The 18042-nt window shown below is 39.9% G+C and overlaps 5 protein-coding genes across 5 annotated transcripts; 2 read left to right on the top strand and 3 right to left on the bottom strand.

Moving 5' to 3' along the window:
• Nucleotides 1714–3488, top strand: LOC109710293 (putative protein NRT1/ PTR FAMILY 2.14). The gene is made up of 2 exons (XM_020232801.1): nucleotides 1714–1898; nucleotides 3256–3488. The coding sequence occupies exons 1-2, from the start codon at nucleotides 1739–1741 to the stop codon at nucleotides 3486–3488; spliced, it is 393 nt and encodes a 130-aa protein (XP_020088390.1). The 5' UTR covers nucleotides 1714–1738.
• On the top strand, nucleotides 3969–5834 carry LOC109710292 (protein NRT1/ PTR FAMILY 2.13-like). The gene is made up of 2 exons (XM_020232800.1): nucleotides 3969–4615; nucleotides 4717–5834. The coding sequence occupies exons 1-2, from the start codon at nucleotides 3969–3971 to the stop codon at nucleotides 5603–5605; spliced, it is 1536 nt and encodes a 511-aa protein (XP_020088389.1). The 3' UTR covers nucleotides 5606–5834.
• LOC109710898 (biotin carboxyl carrier protein of acetyl-CoA carboxylase, chloroplastic-like) lies at nucleotides 6472–9350 on the bottom strand. Its single transcript, XM_020233700.1, has 7 exons — nucleotides 9025–9350; nucleotides 8812–8865; nucleotides 8558–8718; nucleotides 8127–8439; nucleotides 7964–8035; nucleotides 6810–6875; nucleotides 6472–6726 (listed from the first exon to the last, which is right to left on the bottom strand). Exons 1-7 carry the CDS (start codon nucleotides 9172–9174, stop codon nucleotides 6703–6705), a joined length of 840 nt encoding a protein of 279 aa, XP_020089289.1. The 5' UTR covers nucleotides 9175–9350; the 3' UTR covers nucleotides 6472–6702.
• LOC109710416 lies at nucleotides 10287–12300 on the bottom strand. Its single transcript, XM_020232957.1, has 3 exons — nucleotides 12100–12300; nucleotides 11841–11981; nucleotides 10287–10573 (listed from the first exon to the last, which is right to left on the bottom strand). The coding sequence occupies exons 1-2, from the start codon at nucleotides 12170–12172 to the stop codon at nucleotides 11851–11853; spliced, it is 204 nt and encodes a 67-aa protein (XP_020088546.1). The 5' UTR covers nucleotides 12173–12300; the 3' UTR covers nucleotides 10287–10573; nucleotides 11841–11850.
• LOC109710414 (molybdopterin biosynthesis protein CNX1) lies at nucleotides 12382–17975 on the bottom strand. The gene is made up of 13 exons (XM_020232955.1): nucleotides 17662–17975; nucleotides 17359–17485; nucleotides 17029–17159; nucleotides 16643–16744; nucleotides 16479–16562; nucleotides 16134–16361; nucleotides 15609–15799; nucleotides 15012–15116; nucleotides 14601–14924; nucleotides 13518–13675; nucleotides 13318–13424; nucleotides 12948–13004; nucleotides 12382–12857 (listed from the first exon to the last, which is right to left on the bottom strand). Exons 1-13 carry the CDS (start codon nucleotides 17818–17820, stop codon nucleotides 12648–12650), a joined length of 1983 nt encoding a protein of 660 aa, XP_020088544.1. The 5' UTR covers nucleotides 17821–17975; the 3' UTR covers nucleotides 12382–12647.

The following is an 18042-nucleotide window of genomic DNA, read 5'->3' as shown; positions in this document are numbered from 1 at the left end:
TTTATTTTTTTAAAAAAAGAGAATAATTAATAAGATTAATACAAAAAAACTTGGTAATTCCAGCAAAATTAATCCTTTTTGGATTGGAGGGAACAAAGGTAATATGAGCAGTTGCGGCTTGTAGTTTAATTAAAGTTTTCCATACGACTGTGGACGAGTCATATAATATCGCGTAAAAAAATATATTAGTTAGTGATTTCTTCTTCTAATTCTGAGAAATTAACAACAATTATATGCTTCTCAAAACTCTGGATGATTGATGCAGCCCGAATCCTATTTCTTGCGCAGTTGCAAACTTAAACTTAATTAGGTGGGATTCATAAGAGATAAAATACAACAAAGTATCTTCCCGACCTAACAGTTAATAATTTACTTAGTTTCGAAAATTCAAACTCACCAATCGTTTCTAGCGCAAGTGACAAAAGGGCTTAATGATTGGTACTCGAGATCCAAGTTCGAATCCTAGTTGATTCAAATTTCCAGCTAAATAAAATAAACGAAGCGGGTAGCATGCTACCTTTCTCTCAAAAAAAGAAAAAAAAGAAAAAAAAAGAAAATTCAAACTCGACCATTAAAAAAAACAAATCAAATCAGAAAAAGCTGAATCGATCCATGGCCGTCATGTAGATAATGTTGAATTATTAAAATTATATTAAATAAAGTCTGATCAGGTGAAGGGCACACTCAAAATTATATAATATGCAAGGCTCTTGCATTAATTTGATTCATAATCTTATTCTATTATTCATATATATGATGATAGCAATTATATGTTACTCTTTTCATTTTGGAGGAGTAACAAAACAATTTTAAGGTTTTAAATTCAACCAAACTAACTTAAACACTTTCAAAACATTTTGAGGTACCCGTCGCATTATTCTTTTTTTTTGGGAAAAACTTCAAAAAACCCCCCTGTGGTTTCGTAGTTTCTCACTTTGCCCCCCTGTGGTTTAAAATGTATCAATTTGCCCCCCTGTGGTTTTGTTTTTCTCTTTTTCTTATCAATCTCATTATTATTTTTCCTTAAATCAGTAATAAAGTTAAAATTAAAGAGTACTAAAGTAATATTTGATAAATCTAGATGGGTATCTGAAGTTTTTTGTATATAATTTAACGAAATATTAACGAAAAAGCTACCGAAAAGATAAAAACGAAACCACATGGGGGCAAATTGATACACTTTAAACCACAGGGGGGGTTTTTTAAGTTTTTCCTTTTTTTTTTTGAGAGATAGGTGGCACGTTACCCGCTTCGTTTATTTCATTTAGAAATAAACTTAGCTGGAAATGTGAATCAATTAGGATTCGAACTTGGGTCTCGGGTACCAACCACCAAGTCTTTTGCCACTTGCTCTAGAGACGGTCGGTTACCCGTCGCATTATTCATATTATTGCCTTTGCATTCTTTTCAGCCCTTTGCTTTAAACTTATATTATATACGTTACTCGCTTTCTCAACTACTATATGTTCGATCGGTGTACATACATGAGGGGAAAAGTCCCAGATCTGTTGTTTTTCCGAGTTTTTTACCCGTGTCTCTATCATTTTTCCAACGTTCGTAGTTTCCTGTTTCGTTCCTTATCATTTTTCAAACGTGCCAAAAAGGAGCTACATACCAATGGTTATGAATGTTCCATTCCAACGTATATCTATATATATATATATATATATGGAGGGAGAGGCATATGTTGGATATATGCATGTTATACATAAGTAGCTGGGAGGAGAAGCGCTTAAGCATGAGGAACTCTTTTCTAGCCGTAGTGGTTTACTATTTGAAGTGCCTACCCTTCACGAACCCACGTTCGAAACCTTGCGTGCGCGATGAAGAGGCAAGCAAAGTTGGGGAGGAGAATGAGAGGAAGCCGCAAGGATGGAAATCCATGCCCTACGTCATAGGTCTCCCTCTCGCTCTTGCTCTCAATCTCAATCTCAATCTCAATCTCAACATGTAAATTATAAGTTCGCATGCGCGCGCATGCGTTTGTGAGTTTAGAGTATGCTCGGCCTTAATGTAGAGTGCAGTGCTACTTCGTATATATTGCTATTGAATTGAAAACTGTAGGGCTACCTTTATTTCACATAAATTAATGTGTAAAAACAGTGGGCATGCTTCAGCACAACATTGTTGCCGATCATAGCCTGTGCCAGAAAAAAAAAAAAAAAAAAAAANTCTAACATGTCTAATCAACATGAATCAACAAAAGAAAGCCCTCTACAACATACATTAAAGTATCACATAAAATGGTTCCTCTTAAAAAAGAGCAAGCAATATAACCAATCAATATACTTGGAAAAGAAAACAGTGTGGCGTGGTACACAGTAGGGTTATTTATTTTTCTTTTTGTTACAGGCCATAGGGTATGGTTATTTTTTTTTATATCTTACAAAACCAACATCACTTACGTAACCTAGCAAATCAAATCTAGGAAAACTAACTTCCTTTTTGACTATTCTCTGTTCGCCACTTTTTACAATCCAGAGTGTGAACAATTCGTAAATCAATCGCGCAAACCACACAGATTCACAGAAGGGTACGCAATCTGGGTAACACTGTATCTGACATGAGGATCATTTAAGTTTATATATTTATAACAAAATAAGAAGCTTTAGCTTGGAGAATCCTATATATGGACATTAAATTACCACATTAGTAGCATTTGATTACCAACATTAAGTGCCACAACCACATGCATACAAGCAATTGTTTCCATTTCCATCTGAGAAAATAACCGCTTTTAAAGTAATTTCGCTACCGCATGTCATTTATTCCTAGGAAATTCATGAACAAAAACAGATGCATGCAAATGGAAGAGAGTCCCCTCAAGGAAACCAAAAGATAACAGATCGAAAATGGCCTAATACCCAAAAGGAAACAATATTTAAGGTAAAGATCCACCCAACAAGAGCCAAAGGAAGCTTACATCGACGATCTTAGAAACAGGAGATTCCTTGAACATTTTGGCCCAGGGGAATTGGGATGCGCTCACGCCGACGAAAGCCCTTCCAAAATAGTCGGCAAATCGCATGAGTTGAATTTCCTGCTGAGTCTCATACGAACCCTGAAACAAATAATACCGATAATTAGATCATATGCGCCATCACAAAAAAAAAAAAAAAAAAAAATGTCGAAAGAGAAAGACTTTGCTTTGCAAAAAAAATAGCACTAGAAGTAGAGCCAAACAGGTTCTTGGCTAGCACGATTCAATGTTAACAAAATTTGTCAAATTTTCTGTTTGTTTTATTTTGTTTTCAGGGAACGAGACGGCCTGCAAGATAGCAACTTACGGGCTGACGGCGAATCTGCAGTTGTATCTGACGGAGCGCTTCAACATGGGGACAGTGCAGGCAACAAACGTCAGCAACATCTTCTCAGGCACCACCAACTTCGCACCGCTTGTTGGGGCTTTCATCTCGGATGCTTACTGGGGTAGATTCACTACCCTAGTTTATGGCTGCTTCGCGAGCCTCCTGGTGCGTATATTTTAACATGAAAATTAACATAATTTTCTTTCTTTCTTTCTTTTTTCGGTCAATTACATTTTACTAGCTACTTCGATCGTTGGACTTAAAAAGGATGTTTTCATTCTAATTTTATACTCTCTTTTTTTTTTTTCCGCCAAATGCTCTCTCAAATTTTCAGTTCTATAGCAATTCCTATACTCAGTTAACTGATGCGAACATCTACAAACTTACATGAGACGTGCATGATTTGATGAGTAATCAAAGTGATAAATTGCAGAGATTATCGAAATTGACCATGGAGAGACCGAATCCAAAAAATATCCAGCTTAGCTTAAGAAGTATTGTTCAATGTAACTAGCACATTAGATTCTATTTAGACCGCGAAACATTATGCTAGATCTTTAAAACACCATTTTGCGAAGATGAATATTCCACAATCCAAACTTCTTATTCAACGAAGGTTGTCTAATGTTCAAGTGAATTTATAAGGTTAATTGCTAATCAATGAGAAATATGAAACTTAATGTAGATTTTCCCACTGTCGATCTCATCAATATGACTAATGTTCAGGGAATGGTCATCCTGACCTTGTCGGCATCGGTTCCTCATCTCAAACCCCCAACATGCAGCACCGCAAACCAGCAGCTTGGCGACTGCACCAGTCCAACAAAACTGCAAGAAAGTGTACTTTACATATCCTTCGTCTTCCTAGTGATCGGCTACGGAGGCGTGATGCCGTGTAGCCTGCCCTTCGGCATGGACCAATTTGATCGCGCCAGCAAGCGCGACGAGAAGGGGCTCAAGAGCTTTTTCAATTGGTATTACGCCACCACGACGGGCGCGGTGTTCCTTTCCCTCACGGTATTTGTCTACATTCAAGAGAGCGTCAGCTGGCCGCTCGGTTACGGCATACCCGCGGGGATCATGATCCTCTCCATCATCATCTTCTTTGTCGGGACGAGATTATACATTTACGTGCCTCCCAGCGGGAGTATCTTCTCCAGCCTTGCTCGAGTTGTCGTCGCATCGATCAGGAAACGAAAGCTCGAACTCCCGTGTCCCTACGATGTACGCCAGCAAGAGTTGCAGCTGTATAGCCCTCCGAGCACTAGCAGTCACACCTTGAAGCTTCCACTCACGTCGCAATTGAAGTAAGTTTTGGCCTCAAATTCTTTCGCATTCCGCCCTGCTTGTAATATTGGTGTGTAGTTATACAACCTGCTTATATAATTCGGTTGTCGATCTTGATCAGGTTCTTCAACAAAGCTGCTATTGTCACTGAGGGCGACATAAACTCCGACGGCGAACCTGTAAAAAAATGGAGCCTATGCAGTGTCCAAGAAGTAGAGGAACTCAAATGCTTGATAAAAATCATCCCTATATGGTTATCGGGCATCGTATCGTTCGTGATCATGGTCCAAAGTGTCAATTTCTCATTCTTTCAAGCTGCACTAATGGACCGCAACCTCGGCCCGCACTTCCAAATCCCCATAGCATCTGCCGGAGCCATATCCTATGTCGCTTTAACCGTGTTCGTCTTGATCTATGACCGATTTTTAGTCCCCATGATCACTAAGATCACAAAGATAGAAGGCGGGATCACCCTTCTCCGAAGACAAGCTATCGGGATCGTCATCTTCAGCGCAGCGATGGTGGTGTCGGGAATAGTAGAGCATCGGAGGCGAGAAACGGCATTGTCCCACGGGGGAACATCTGGAATATCTCCGATGTCGGTGTTCTGGCTCGCACCGCAGCTCATCTTGATGGGCATCGGCGAGGCTTTTAATGCGGTGGGGCAGATCGAATTTTACAACACTCAATTTCCCGATTACATGCTAACTATTGCGGCTTCCGTCTTCTACTGCACTCAGGGTGGAGCAACCTATTTGAGTACTCTCATGGTTAATGTGGTCAACAGTATTACAGGCAAAAATGGCAAAACTCCTTGGCTGGATGATAACTTTAATATTGGTAAGTTAGACTACTTTTATTATCTTGTAGCCATCATGGGAGTGTTGAACTTGGCTTATTTTCTGGTTTGCGCCCATTATTATCGCTATAAAGCGATCCAAATTGAAGATGATGATAACGACGACGAAGATCAGAGTGCGAAAGAAGTAATCAACAACAAAGTTTATTAATTAGAAGGTCAAATTGTTGATGCATGTAATAGTTTTGCTAATAATAAGGCGATTGTAGATTGCCAAGTTGATGAGTAAGGTCCTGCCATTTCAGGGACGTTGTATACATGTATGGATGCGTACGTAATTACTTTGTCAGATTATTTTGTGGCCATTAACAAAATTCTTTCGTTATTTCATGTGCATATTTGGACTGTTATTCGATATATAAAAGAAAAAAACTACTTTACAATACAAGACCAAGACAATCACACTGTCCCACCAATCGTCTGACCGTGCCAACGGCCGTCAAAGGATCGGAGTTTAACTATCTGAAGATAACATTGTTTTTTTTTCATCCAAATAACCCATCAGAAGATATTATTTCTTTCTACCCAGATCATCCATCAGCGGCTAACTCGTTTAGACTCTCTGTATTTGCCCGAGGGCTTCTCCTCTCCATCCACCTCTCTCCCATACAACTCCAACATCTTCACCTAATAAGTCTCCCTCTTGTACCCCCTGTAACATCGTCAACATTAGAGCTAAGAAGGCAAATTGATAGCAATGGGGTATTGGTTTGTCGGATTGAATCAGTTGTTCTATGCATAGAAACAAACCTTGTTGCTATGGCATGTGGTGAAAGGTCTTCCAGAAATAGGACACCAATTTAAGCTATTTATCAGACACTTACTTGTCACTGTGCCTCTGATATCAAGAGGTCGAATGGTGCCATAATTCCATGACTAACTCAAGCTCCAAAATGCAATTTTGTCAGCGGGCACTTTGATATTTCCTCAAGGAAACTTCACTCGAGATTCAATACAGAAAATCGGCTTCCCTTTCGACTGTAAACACCCTTCAAGATACAGGTTCACACACAGATCAAGATGAAAAAAACTGTAGATTCAAGCTCATTAATGGATCCAGCAATATTCGTCGGAATACAATTGCAGAAGAACATTATTATCACTCTCCAGCAGAACATCTCTCTAGACGAATAAACATGCAAACCACGCTAATGTCCCGCATAAACACCAGATGATGTTAATACAAGCCATCTACCCCTAGCCAAAAAAAGGGAGAAACTGAGGGAAAAACATAGGTTTGTCGTCGCTTCAAGGCTCGATTACAAACAGTGGCTGCAAAAGGTGTCATGCATAAACATAAAAAGATCAGCTTACAGTTGAATAAGAGAGAGAGAGAGAGAGAGAGAGAGAGAGACCTGATCTATGCCCACAGGCTTGCCATCGTCGACAAGTATCTCAACTACAGTCCCTGCATGGTCAGCCTGTCGGAAAGGCATTTTGCATTGATTAAGTAACAAGAAACGACTTGAAGGGAATTGCGCCGAAGCAAAGGCAGCAATAAAAATTAGAAGATAATAACAGGGCAGAATATTACTGAAAAATCACCTTAGATTATCTAGCTCATTTATATTTGGTCAAATTAAGTGTTTAGTTCCTTGGCATAGGTATTGGTAGTCTAATGTTTTGGCAGCCAATTATTTCTAGCAAGCATAACAAACTGAAGCCACGGATTTTTTTTTCAAAAGAATCGGCAATAAGCCCATAACATTGCTCAAAATTTTCTACTTTGATAAAGTTACTTTTGGAAGAAATGACGAGAATGATCTCTTTCATTTATCCAAATAAAGGACTTTTCAGTGGCTTTATTATTAATTGAAACACATGGTAATCGAAAACTCTCTTCTCACCATAGATTTGATATGACATTTCCTAATTAAGCTGTATGTAGAGTATATTTAGTTCAAACACGAGGGTTTCATTTTTTCAGAATTCACCATAAATGGCTTAATCTTTCCTCTAATCCACTCTTGACAAGCATGAGGCAACCTGTCCGAGCCCCCTCAAAATTGCGTCTTGATCTTATCGCAACATTCTTCCATGTCAGTTCTCTTTGAATTCTGGAATTATTATGCCAAGGGTGCTTCTACAAACTTCTTTCTTAATGACGCAATTCTTCCGTATCTCCCCTACTAAACGTATTGAGAGAGTTGGACATTAGGGAAAAAGAGCCCTTAATAGATGTGTCGTTTGAGATTTTAGAATATACATTATATATGCTGTATATAGGTCGTGTAGCATATAATATAAACTATATTATATACTTTATGTGATAATAAATTTATTATATCTCATATGTTTTAGGATTATAAAAATTATATCATGTAGAAAAGAGAATATTTCATCTCCGATAGTAGGGATAACACTACATTCCCGGGAGAGGGTGGAATAGTAGTCCGCGGGTTATTCTAGGATGGCCTGGTCTTGATTGAAACACGGTTCGAAAGGCTACTATCACACGCAACTGTACACAAATATAATGACTTGATGAGGAAGATATACATTTACGCACCTCAATTTCGTTCATCAGTTTCATTGCTTCAATGATGCAGAGGACCTGTCCTTTGTTAACCTTATCGCCGGGCTGATAGAAAGAGGATAATACGAATGCCAAGTATAAACAAAAAAACTTGAAAAACAAACCACTATTCCTTGTTCCGAAATTGGTTATCTACCTTTACAAATGGTGGTTGACCAGGACCAGGACTCCTGTAGAATGTTCCCGTCATCGGGCTTTTCAGAGGAGGATGCGATGGCTTGGCCGCCTTTTGGGCCAATGCAGGGGCAGCAGGCGGGGCCGATGAAGCCCTAGCAGGCGACGGAACAGAGGCGGCAACGGGCGACGGCATCGCAGCAGGGGCCGAGGGCGGCTGCATCATGACAACCGGAGCAGGCTGCGGCTGAGGCAAAGCCTCTTTTTTACGGATGATCAATTCACAATCAAGCTGCTTCAGCTGCAATTCGATGATATCTCTAGAGTCAACAAGCCTACAGCACACACAAACACACACAGACAAACACACAAACAACCGTCATTTCGGCGACCTGCGAGGAACAATACTGTAAATGCTACTAAGAGGAACTCCCACTGCTCTATCTCCCTCACTTGACAAGGCTCGCAACTTGAGACATGAACGCCGATATTGCTTCGTCGGGCAACGGGGATGGCGGAGAATTCCACTTCCTCGGCCCGGAATTACTCTCTTCGGAAGTCGGGACTTCCTCCTCCTCCTTGGGCTTCGAAGCGCCCGAGTCATCGCCGACAACCTTGGAAAGAAGGAAGAGGATAGGAGAGACAGAAAGAATCACAAAGATCGACTGCAATGCAATCCGGAATCTATCACCTACAGCCGCTCTTACCTCATTCAATTGGGCCTTCGCAGTGGTAGATCTCCTGCAGCGAATGCCCAATCCCTATGGCACATAAAACAAACGAATTCCCTTTGTCAAAGCAGTTTAAAACTTATTCAATTTCCGCTTCCAAACAAAGCTGTCGATAGATATATAGATATATAGATCGGAAACTGGAAGAGAGCAAGTATCGGGGAAGGGCACAGGTGGATGAGGACGAGCCTTGGAGGGGAGGAGTGAGAGGAGTGGGTTCTTGAACTGGGGAGAGAGGGGGAAGGAGACGGCGAAGCGTCGGCGTGGAGGGGCGGCGGCGGAGGAGGAGGCGGAGGAGGCGGAGACGGTGGCCGGGAGAGAGGACGACGACGAAGCCATCGAGAACGCGTCCGGAGAGAGTTTTGGGAAATCCGTTGGGGGTTTTACGGTCAAGGCGACACGACAAACTGGATTCGGATTGTTTTTGGTCTCGAGTCGCTTCGCGTTTTGGTTAACTCATCATTCGGCATTGTCAGATTGAGTCAATTATCATTTCGAATTTCAGTAGTTTAATTTTTATGTCCCGAATTGGAAAAGAATTATCTATGCACTTCAAAAAAAAAAAAAAAAAAAAAAATATAAAAAAAAAAAAAAAAAAAAAAAAAAACTCTTTTATCCTCAAATTTACAAAACTTTGAATAAATTTTTAGTAAAAAACATTAATGAGATAAGTGATAAAATGTGAAAGTAGTGTTGCTCTTCAACCAACCGTTCATACCGTAAGTGACAAAACACTTTGGTGGTTAGTATTTGAGATTTTTAGTTTGAATTCTAGTTTATTCATATTTTCAACTAAATTTATTTTTTAAAAAATAAATGAAGCAGATCCTATGTTATCTTTCTCTCACCCCGATCTGAAACAATGCATACATTAAAATTAAAAATATAAATTATAGGATAATAAATTGCTACATTTTACTACTTAACACTTTGTACAATATTAATACTTTGCTGGGACGTTGTTTGCATAATATACCATTTCACTATTCCATGATAAAAGAAAAAATGCCATACTCCAGATTTTTAGACTATGGAATGGCAAAAAAAGAAAAAAAAACAAAAAACAAATGAGCTAAACCATGTGGTGGATAAATGCCTAACTAAGGTTTAACAATTACTCAATTTATGCTCGTCAATGTCTACCGCGACACGAAAAAGCGATTAGACAAAGGAGGAAGAAGAATGAGACTAATACTGGACAAATTGTATCAATCTCCAAAAATTCTGAAGCCGAGACAACATTTTAGTCATAACATCATTTTGGAACAAGGCTCTTTAACTATCATTTGCAATCCATAATATCATTTTGGAACAATGCTCTTTAACTATCATTAGCAAAATAGTACAAGAACAGTACATGTTTGCTTTCCCTTTTAACTTCTCTTTTATTTTGCTCCGTGGAGGCCGATTTTGACCTTACAATAGCTCAAGTGATCTATGGCACCATTAGCAGATAACTCAAAAGAAGAGATCTATTGTCTCGATTTTCGTTCAAGTCATAAAGTCATACATCAATTTCCATTCACGAATCATTAGAATATACTACAGATAACTTAAACAGGCATACGAGGTTTTTCACATCATCGTCAACATTTTTTTCGGTCCTAAAGGCATTTCAGGAATCAGGAAAGGAGTAAAATAACCGATGCTCTGGGAATGTTCTTTAACCAGCAGCTCAGAAATGATGCAAATAGCTAACTGTTTGATGCTGACATTCTCTGTTCTCTGGTTCGTTTCCCTGCAGATCAAAAGCTCTCGCTGTGAACAAATAATAACACAAAATTATGAAACCAAAAAAGGATAATCCACAGCAAGACAATGGAAACATCCCGACCACACCAGATTGCTAGCATAACTTAAACAAAGAGATAATTATACTTGTTTTCAAGGGAATCAAAAGGCGCATCGAATATAACCTCAGTAGATGTTGATAAATCGTAGTGATTATAGATAGGATCATGGTCAAATTGGGTAGAATCACATCATTTTTTTGATACAATAATAAGTTCTGCTAGAAAATACCAAATGTATTAAGATAATACACATCTAATAACATGTATTCGTTATATTTGACTCTTTAATAGACAAATATATAGAATACGGTGAAACTCATTTGCAGAATCCCACAAAGTTGGAAAATAAAGACCCAATGGCAATTCGATCGCATACTATTGTCCATTTAACAATTGCTCAGTTATAGCAAATGTAAAAGCACTGAATGATGGAGGCCAGTGCTTAAAAAGCAATGATCAAACTGAAGGAAAGAAATTTTCGGGAACTACATGCCATTTGATTCATTTATTGTAGCCCCTGTCGTCATTCAACAAAACCAACAAGAGAAAAAAGTGAACAATATAAAAACAAGGAAAATAACATTGAAGACGAAAAATCTTGTTCTACGCAAATTTCCCTTGGTGCAAATCTAAACCATCGTGATAAATTATTTGTCCCTAGAAGGGTAAATCACACCACTATTCCTTGGAACTTTCTCTATGTTTCACTTTGGTCGTTAAATTATACGTTCGACATTTAATACCTTAAGCTCTTGAAATTGCTTCATTCAATCCTTCTCCCTATCTACCATTAGCGGAAAAATTATAGCCTAGACCCTCTGCACTTGCACATTCACACATATATCAACCCTCGGTTCAATCTTATCTCATGTTTCAATCCTACAATCCATTGATTAGTAGCCTTTTATCTATTTAGAAATTGGACTGTTGAATTAAAAAAAAATAATAGTGATAAGAGAGAAGAACAGAGAGTGGATGGATTAGTGATGCACATACATATGAAAGTAAACCAATTCTGAAAGTTCGGGGTCTCAAATGTTGAACTTAAGAGTTCTATACAATCTAAATGAATCGCAACTTATGAGAGAGAGAGAGAGAGAGAGAGAGAGAGAGGGTTTCCTGAATCACGAAAAACCAGTAAAAAATTATCAGATCCAGAAGAAGCTCTTCTTGACCCATCCAAAATAGCAGATAAGCAAAAAAAAACGATACCATAGAGTGATCATTCGTCTTTAAGGATCTGCTCTCTGGAAGAAGGGGAGGTAGGGTTAGCCCCCGCAGCGGCGGCGTCTTCTTCCCTCAGCAGCTGCTCCATGTCGTGCAATCGCGTCCTCACAACGTTGGTGACTAAAACTATTTGGAGAGAGAGAGAGAGAGAGAGAGAGAGAGAGAGAGAGATTGAATCGATGATTAGAAGAGAGATATGAAGCTGAGAAAAGTAGATGAGGAGGAAGAGAGGAGAAAAGAGTACTTGCGGCGGTGCCCAGGGTCCAAATCCAGAGGATCTTGAGCCCGGGGCTCTTCTCGCCCCACCTCGTCACCATTTTCGGAAGCGGCGGCGAAGGAGAGGAAAGAGAAGTGACGGGAAAGGCGAATTCGCTTGCAGCTTCGAATGGGAGCAAGGGATGATGACTGGATCGACGGCAGTGATGAAGCTTCTTTGGATAAATTTTAAATTCCATTTGATTTAGAAACCTACAAATTTTTTAAAGAAATTTTTATTTTTACTTTTACGCACAAATCACACGGAATGTAATTGATTTTCTTTTCTTTCTTCCAGTCCTTAATTTCATAATTCAGTCTCAGTTGCTACAACCACGTAACATAATATTTAGAATAAGTTATTTTGGAACCTCGAAAGTTCGACAAGAAACTCTTCATCCCTCTTTTGTGTTAACACAGTACAACGGAATGCTACAAAACGTCGATAGCATCGACAAATCTCCATTTCTACAGCTCTCCACGCATACAACTGCCGCGTAACGCCTCCGCACTTTCGACCACCTCTCGAAAATTTGTTTAATGTGAGCACGGACAATCTCCGCCGGCAAAGGCAGCCTGAAAGCTCCGTTCCCATTGGTCTACCGGCTGCGCTTTGGAATGCGGAATGTGACGGGGATGCTTCTCTCTCTTGTCCCCCTTTATCTGCCTCAGGGCATGTTTGAGAGCCGGAATCAGCGCCTCCATGCATTCAGCAACCGCGTTCGGATTACCGGGCATGTTGATGATCTAGTCAGGATGTAGCAGAAAAATGCTTCGTTATGAGTATATACAAGATCTATAATAGAGATGATGTTTCGTGGAGTTCTAGTCATTTACCAATGTTGACCCTCTGATCCCCGCAGTCGCCCTCGAGAGCATCGCAAATGGTGTCACCTGTTTCATAGAAAAAAAAAAATCCTTGAAATTGTTTAGATAAGAAAGTTACAAGAGCCTCAGAATGTACCCTTGAGTGCAATAGATGAGTCGACTTTTACATATGTCGCAGTATCTTAGCGATTCAACATTTTCAAATCTAAATCCAAATCATATGCCACATTACCCTTCCACCACTTCGACGGTCTATTCTATGGCACAGGCTAAAAAGTTTTGATTTTTCCAATCTGACTCATCAAATACTCTTTCGGGTAACTTCAACGATGCTCGAAGCATTACTCGTCAGGTACATGAGTCAAACTCCATGGCATACCTTCATACTCTCTTGAAGCATTGCAAATACAAGACCAAGAGCTTCTTTCTCTATCACAGACTTCGTAGCTTCAGGTGTAACATCTCTTGGTGTAAATCCAGTCCCACCTGCATTTGAGCACAGGGTGAAACTAGTTAATAATACAAGAGAAAAGGATTAAAAATGCCTCAGGTTTATCCAAAGTTGAGCGATTATGTAACCTAAGGTCAAAATGAGGTTGATGTTATCAATATCGCTCCACTTTTGTAGCACATCCTTTATCTCTTCTACTTCATCAGGAACTACAGCTGTTGCAACCACATTCGCTCCTCCTAGCTTTTCTGATAAAGAATTCACAACAGCAATTGCTCTTGGACCACTGCAGCAAGTATAAAAGATAACATGAATAAATCAGAAGTTGGAACAAGTTGTTGTTCATAACTGAGTGTAATGGAATAACAATGCGGAGATACAATTGCATGAGAAATATATGTGGAGCTATTTACTGTGGCCTCCTTGTCGCCATCTTTCTGCAAGGAGAAACAGTAACTCAACTCTGCTTTATTTAGCATCGCAAAAGTGACCTCTTTGAAACATTGATCCAAAGAGGTGTATCAGGATGCATGTTCTGTAGATATACAAACCGATCTGAATTTGGAATAGCAAATGAGCTCATAACATGCAAAGACTCGATGACATAGAATAAATTGCAAAAGTTTACAAACTTGCGAAATTCTCCGCCAATAACTAGCTGACCGATAACAAGCACTTACAAACGCATGATGAATCAAGTTAGCACTAGTTTGCAGCTTGTGACAGCATCTATAGTTTGTAAGACTATGTTTTTCCAAAACAAAACTTTCTCATAATGGTAAAATCTGGTGCAAAACAGAAGTACGTATACATAGGCAGTTAAATCTTATTTGATAGCATCCAAAACGACCCATTAAAAGGCGTGGTGTTACCACTGAGGATGAAGTTGCCAATAAGAGAGAACAATGTGACTCGATCGAAGTTGTATGGCATTGGAAGAGATTAGTAGTATTAAAGAGTTAACACAGCAAAATTCTACACATAAAGCAAGCCTTTATGGCCTGAACCCTAAGATAAGGGCCAACGGTTCATACCAACTAAGCTACATATAGACACTAAATCTTTTTTGTGGTCACATGTTCTTTAGCTTGCTAGAAAGCCAGCCACGTCTTTCTTGGGGACTGTAATGCCCTAATCAATAGAGAAAATCAGAATGACCATTAAAGTAATGATTCAGGTGATAGTACGACATAGTGAAACGTACTGATTACCTCCTATCAGGGCCAGCACCTGATGAGACAGTATCACTGACAGTAAGTATTCCTACTTTAAGCTTTGTTTCCTGAGATCCGGTGTCTGACAACATAGATGAAGCCGGGATTCGATTAGCATGCCCATCATGAAGTGACAGAGAAGCTGGCTCACCAACCAACTTGTTAGCAGGAAAGCTGCTTATATCTGAAATTACTATAGCCCGAACGGCCGTTCCTGCATCAAGTATCTGTCCACTTGCCGGCAACTCTAGCAATGCATTTGCAGACTTCATACTTAGTAAACGGCTGCTTGTTTGCTGACCAGTGCTCTTGGCGACAAAACTGCAAGAGACAGCCATAATTTTCGATATTCGGAAGTTCTATAACAATTGAGATTAAGGTCCAGAAGTGTGACCAATAATTTCTTACCCAGGCCATCCGGATCCATCATCAAGCTCCCATCTTATTATTGCACGATGAAACTCCGGGCGATGAGGGTCTGTTCTTATAGGCTGTGTGAGTCGCGCATGTACCCTTTACAAACAATACTATTTGTTTATCTTTTGCAGAAATAGATTTTTCTAAATGAAATAGAAATTGAGAAAAGTTATTTGGTGAAATTTATAGTAGATGATCAGCATTTATGAACTCTTTCATATAAAGTATATTATACCAAATTACATTAAAACGAAATCAAATTTAACAAATTAAACAAACCAATGCCTGATGGCTCTACAGGATTTGAAAATTCTTCTACCATATAATTTAAATTCACACCGCAGCAGAATCCCTAAAAACATCAGTTAACCAGTGAGGCAAACTTTTTCATCTAAAGGCACATTTGTTTTGGATTTTATAAAAATCTGGAAATCAGGTGGAAGTCAAACATATATTATGATAAGTAACACGAAAATTCTACAAGAATGAATTATCAAATATGACATACTCTAAAAGGCTGCAATGAAGAGCAAAACAAAACGAATGAACCAAAGAAAGCAGAAAAGCAACAGGTGCGCTGATAGTAACCTTTGGAGCTGAGGATTCGACCAACCAGAAAGCTGGCGTATCGCAGGGATAACAAAAATATTAAAGCCAATAATGCAGCTCACAGGATTTCCAGGCAAACCAAATGCGAGGATGGTCTTAGAGCGCTCAGAATCTTTCACTTGTGCAGAAATTTCAGCAAACGTCAACGGCTTTCCTGGCCTCATAAGAACCTACAGAGTGTACCAACAGCTATCCAACTGTGATGCCACTAACAGGAGAAAAAGAAAAAGAAAAAAGAAAAAAGAAAAAGCTAACATATCTAACTGAGTTAGCCTTGAAAAACATGCACATAGACTTTGATGGTAAATCAAGAAGCTTAACATACGATTGAAGAACTTAATATGGTGGCAAGGCCTACCGCAAAATGCATAGCAATCACCACCAATTAAAATCTAGAGAAAAGCTAATGCTTGCAGAAATTGTTCAAATACGAAGAATAATATACACTGCAAAGGCAGTTCTATTAGCACGAGGAAGAAGGTCGTACACAAGTAGCCAACCCACCTTTTCAAAATGAATAATTCCTCTCTTTCCCAAACAAGGTTTGACGAAATCCTTATCGCCCATGGAAACACCACCAGAAGTTATAAGTATATCAATATTCGAGTTCACAGCCACATCCAAAACCTCATTAAGGCGATCTTCTTCATCTTTTGCGATACCCAAATCAATAATTTTACATTGCTGCTGAATCGCCGCCGCCAGTAGCATGCCACGGTTAGAGTCTCTAATCTGCAAAATGACTGTTATAAGTAATCAAAGAATGTCTACAATGCAATACCGCCAGTATATTCTAGCTAGCAAATCATTTCGAATAATGGGAATGTTGCTGAAAATAAATAACACAACCTGGCCACGGCTCAGAGATTGAATCGACGGTTCCACTAGCTCATCTCCTGTAGAAAGCACAGCAATAGTCGGCCTAGGGTAGACCTACATCAAGCAAACACGTGCTAGCACCAGCTTACTGCCACTCTACAAATTTACAAGCACAAGAGAGATGTCACTACTACCTTCACTTTAGTGACTCCGACTGTCGCTAGAAGACCGACCTCAGGGCAACCTATGAGCTCACCTGACTTCAACACTACTGCATCTTTCTCAATGTCGCATCCCTTTAAAGCCATGTCAACAACTCAATAAGATTGTTAAGTTTATCTGAGTTTGCATCTTTTACCGAAAAAGCTAAAAGCTACAATATTCTGGCTTTTAATAACGCACAAACATAAAGCGAGATGAACAAAGTAAATGGATAGATGGTAATGAAATAACTAGACACTGCGGTAAAAAATTTGAACATGATGGTCTTCTAGAATGTGCATCATATACTTTGTTGCATCAAATTAAATGATACTACGTATCACGGAAAGAAAGTATCTAACAAGGAAAAATAGTATACCACATTACGAATATCACGCCCTTTTGTTACTCCCGCCAATATCCTAACCCGCTTCAGACCATCCAACACGCCAGTGACTTCTTCGGTATCCTCAACTTGCACAACAGCATCAGCACCGTCAGGAATAGGTCCTGAAACGTGGAAGAAAGGAGAAGCAAAAGTCGTAAAAGAGTCAAATGCAGAGGATGAATAGAAGCAGAAGCATTTGCATCGACAAATTGCATCCATTAGAACATAAGAGTAAATGTTTCCAAACTAAGTAGGAGATTTGTCGTCCAACATATTTGGCCTCATAAGCAAACAAAGCGAGGGCGTAAAAGAGTAGAGCACCTCCAGTAGTCACATATGCGACAGTTCCGGGAGTAACCACCACATCAAGCCCATCGTCGCCAGCTCTTGACTCTGTAATTACAGGATATTCACCGGGTCCATCAGAAGCTACCACAGCATACCCATCCTGCAATAGCAATAATCTTAGCACAAATTATCAGAAGACGTAAATTTTTCTCTTCGTCGATCGATCTCTACAAAGGTTGCTGCCGCTGTAAGCAGAAGCTAAAGCAGGCCCATAATCAGAACTTGCGGAAACATCAGATTTTTAAAGAGAGATATAGAGGGGAAAGGGGAGGAGACCTTAATGGAGGCGCGATAGGGAGGCAAGGGGTCGGGGGCGCGGATGTCTTCGGCCAAGACGAGGCCGAGGGCGTCGGGAAGAGCGAGCGCGACCGGCGTCGGTTTTCGCTGCTCAGCCACGCGCAGCACCGCGCGGAGCGCTTCGTCGACGGAGATCATCCCAGATGCGGCGGCGGCGGCGGGGACGGTGGGGGAATGCGAGGGCGGACTAATCGTCCGGACGGCTCTGAGGAGGCACGGCAGCAGGCGAGTTAAATATCAAATGAGGCGGCGGGGTAATGCGAGGTCGCACTAATCGTCCAGACGGCTCTGAGAAGATAGAGTCAGCAGTCACGACAGCAGGTGAGTTAAATATCAAATGGGTCTAGTCTGGAGTTTTCA

This window comes from Ananas comosus, linkage group 5 (genome assembly GCF_001540865.1).
Source record: "Ananas comosus cultivar F153 linkage group 5, ASM154086v1, whole genome shotgun sequence".
NCBI lineage: Eukaryota > Viridiplantae > Streptophyta > Magnoliopsida > Poales > Bromeliaceae > Ananas > Ananas comosus.
The sequence above is the reverse complement of the archived record's forward strand: the minus strand, read 5'-3'. Positions and strand labels throughout refer to the sequence as shown.

Excerpts from the sequence above, each read along its gene's own strand:
- LOC109710293 (XM_020232801.1), top strand. The coding sequence starts at position 1,739 with ATGAGGAACTCTTTTCTAGCCGTAGTGGTTTACTATTTGAAGTGCCTA. Across the intron at positions 1,899-3,255 it reads ATCCATGCCCTACGTCATAG|GGAACGAGACGGCCTGCAAG; the intron begins GTCTCCCTCTCG and ends TTTTGTTTTCAG.
- LOC109710414 (XM_020232955.1), bottom strand. The coding sequence starts at position 17,820 with ATGATCTCCGTCGACGAAGCGCTCCGCGCGGTGCTGCGCGTGGCTGAG. Across the intron at positions 15,117-15,608 it reads TCGAATCCTCAGCTCCAAAG|GGTACATGCGCGACTCACAC; the intron begins GTTACTATCAGC and ends TTGTTTGTAAAG. Across the intron at positions 13,676-14,600 it reads GGTGCTGGCCCTGATAGGAG|TGGTCCAAGAGCAATTGCTG; the intron begins GTAATCAGTACG and ends TACTTGCTGCAG.
- LOC109710898 (XM_020233700.1), bottom strand. The coding sequence starts at position 9,174 with ATGGCTTCGTCGTCGTCCTCTCTCCCGGCCACCGTCTCCGCCTCCTCC. Across the intron at positions 8,440-8,557 it reads CAAGTTGCGAGCCTTGTCAA|GCTTGTTGACTCTAGAGATA; the intron begins GTGAGGGAGATA and ends TGTGTGCTGTAG. Across the intron at positions 6,876-7,963 it reads AACTGATGAACGAAATTGAG|GCTGACCATGCAGGGACTGT; the intron begins GTGCGTAAATGT and ends CCTTTCCGACAG.
- LOC109710416 (XM_020232957.1), bottom strand. The coding sequence starts at position 12,172 with ATGGTGACGAGGTGGGGCGAGAAGAGCCCCGGGCTCAAGATCCTCTGG. Across the intron at positions 11,982-12,099 it reads GACCCTGGGCACCGCCGCAA|TTTTAGTCACCAACGTTGTG; the intron begins GTACTCTTTTCT and ends CTCTCCAAATAG.
- LOC109710292 (XM_020232800.1), top strand. The coding sequence starts at position 3,969 with ATGAGAAATATGAAACTTAATGTAGATTTTCCCACTGTCGATCTCATC. Across the intron at positions 4,616-4,716 it reads CCACTCACGTCGCAATTGAA|GTTCTTCAACAAAGCTGCTA; the intron begins GTAAGTTTTGGC and ends GATCTTGATCAG.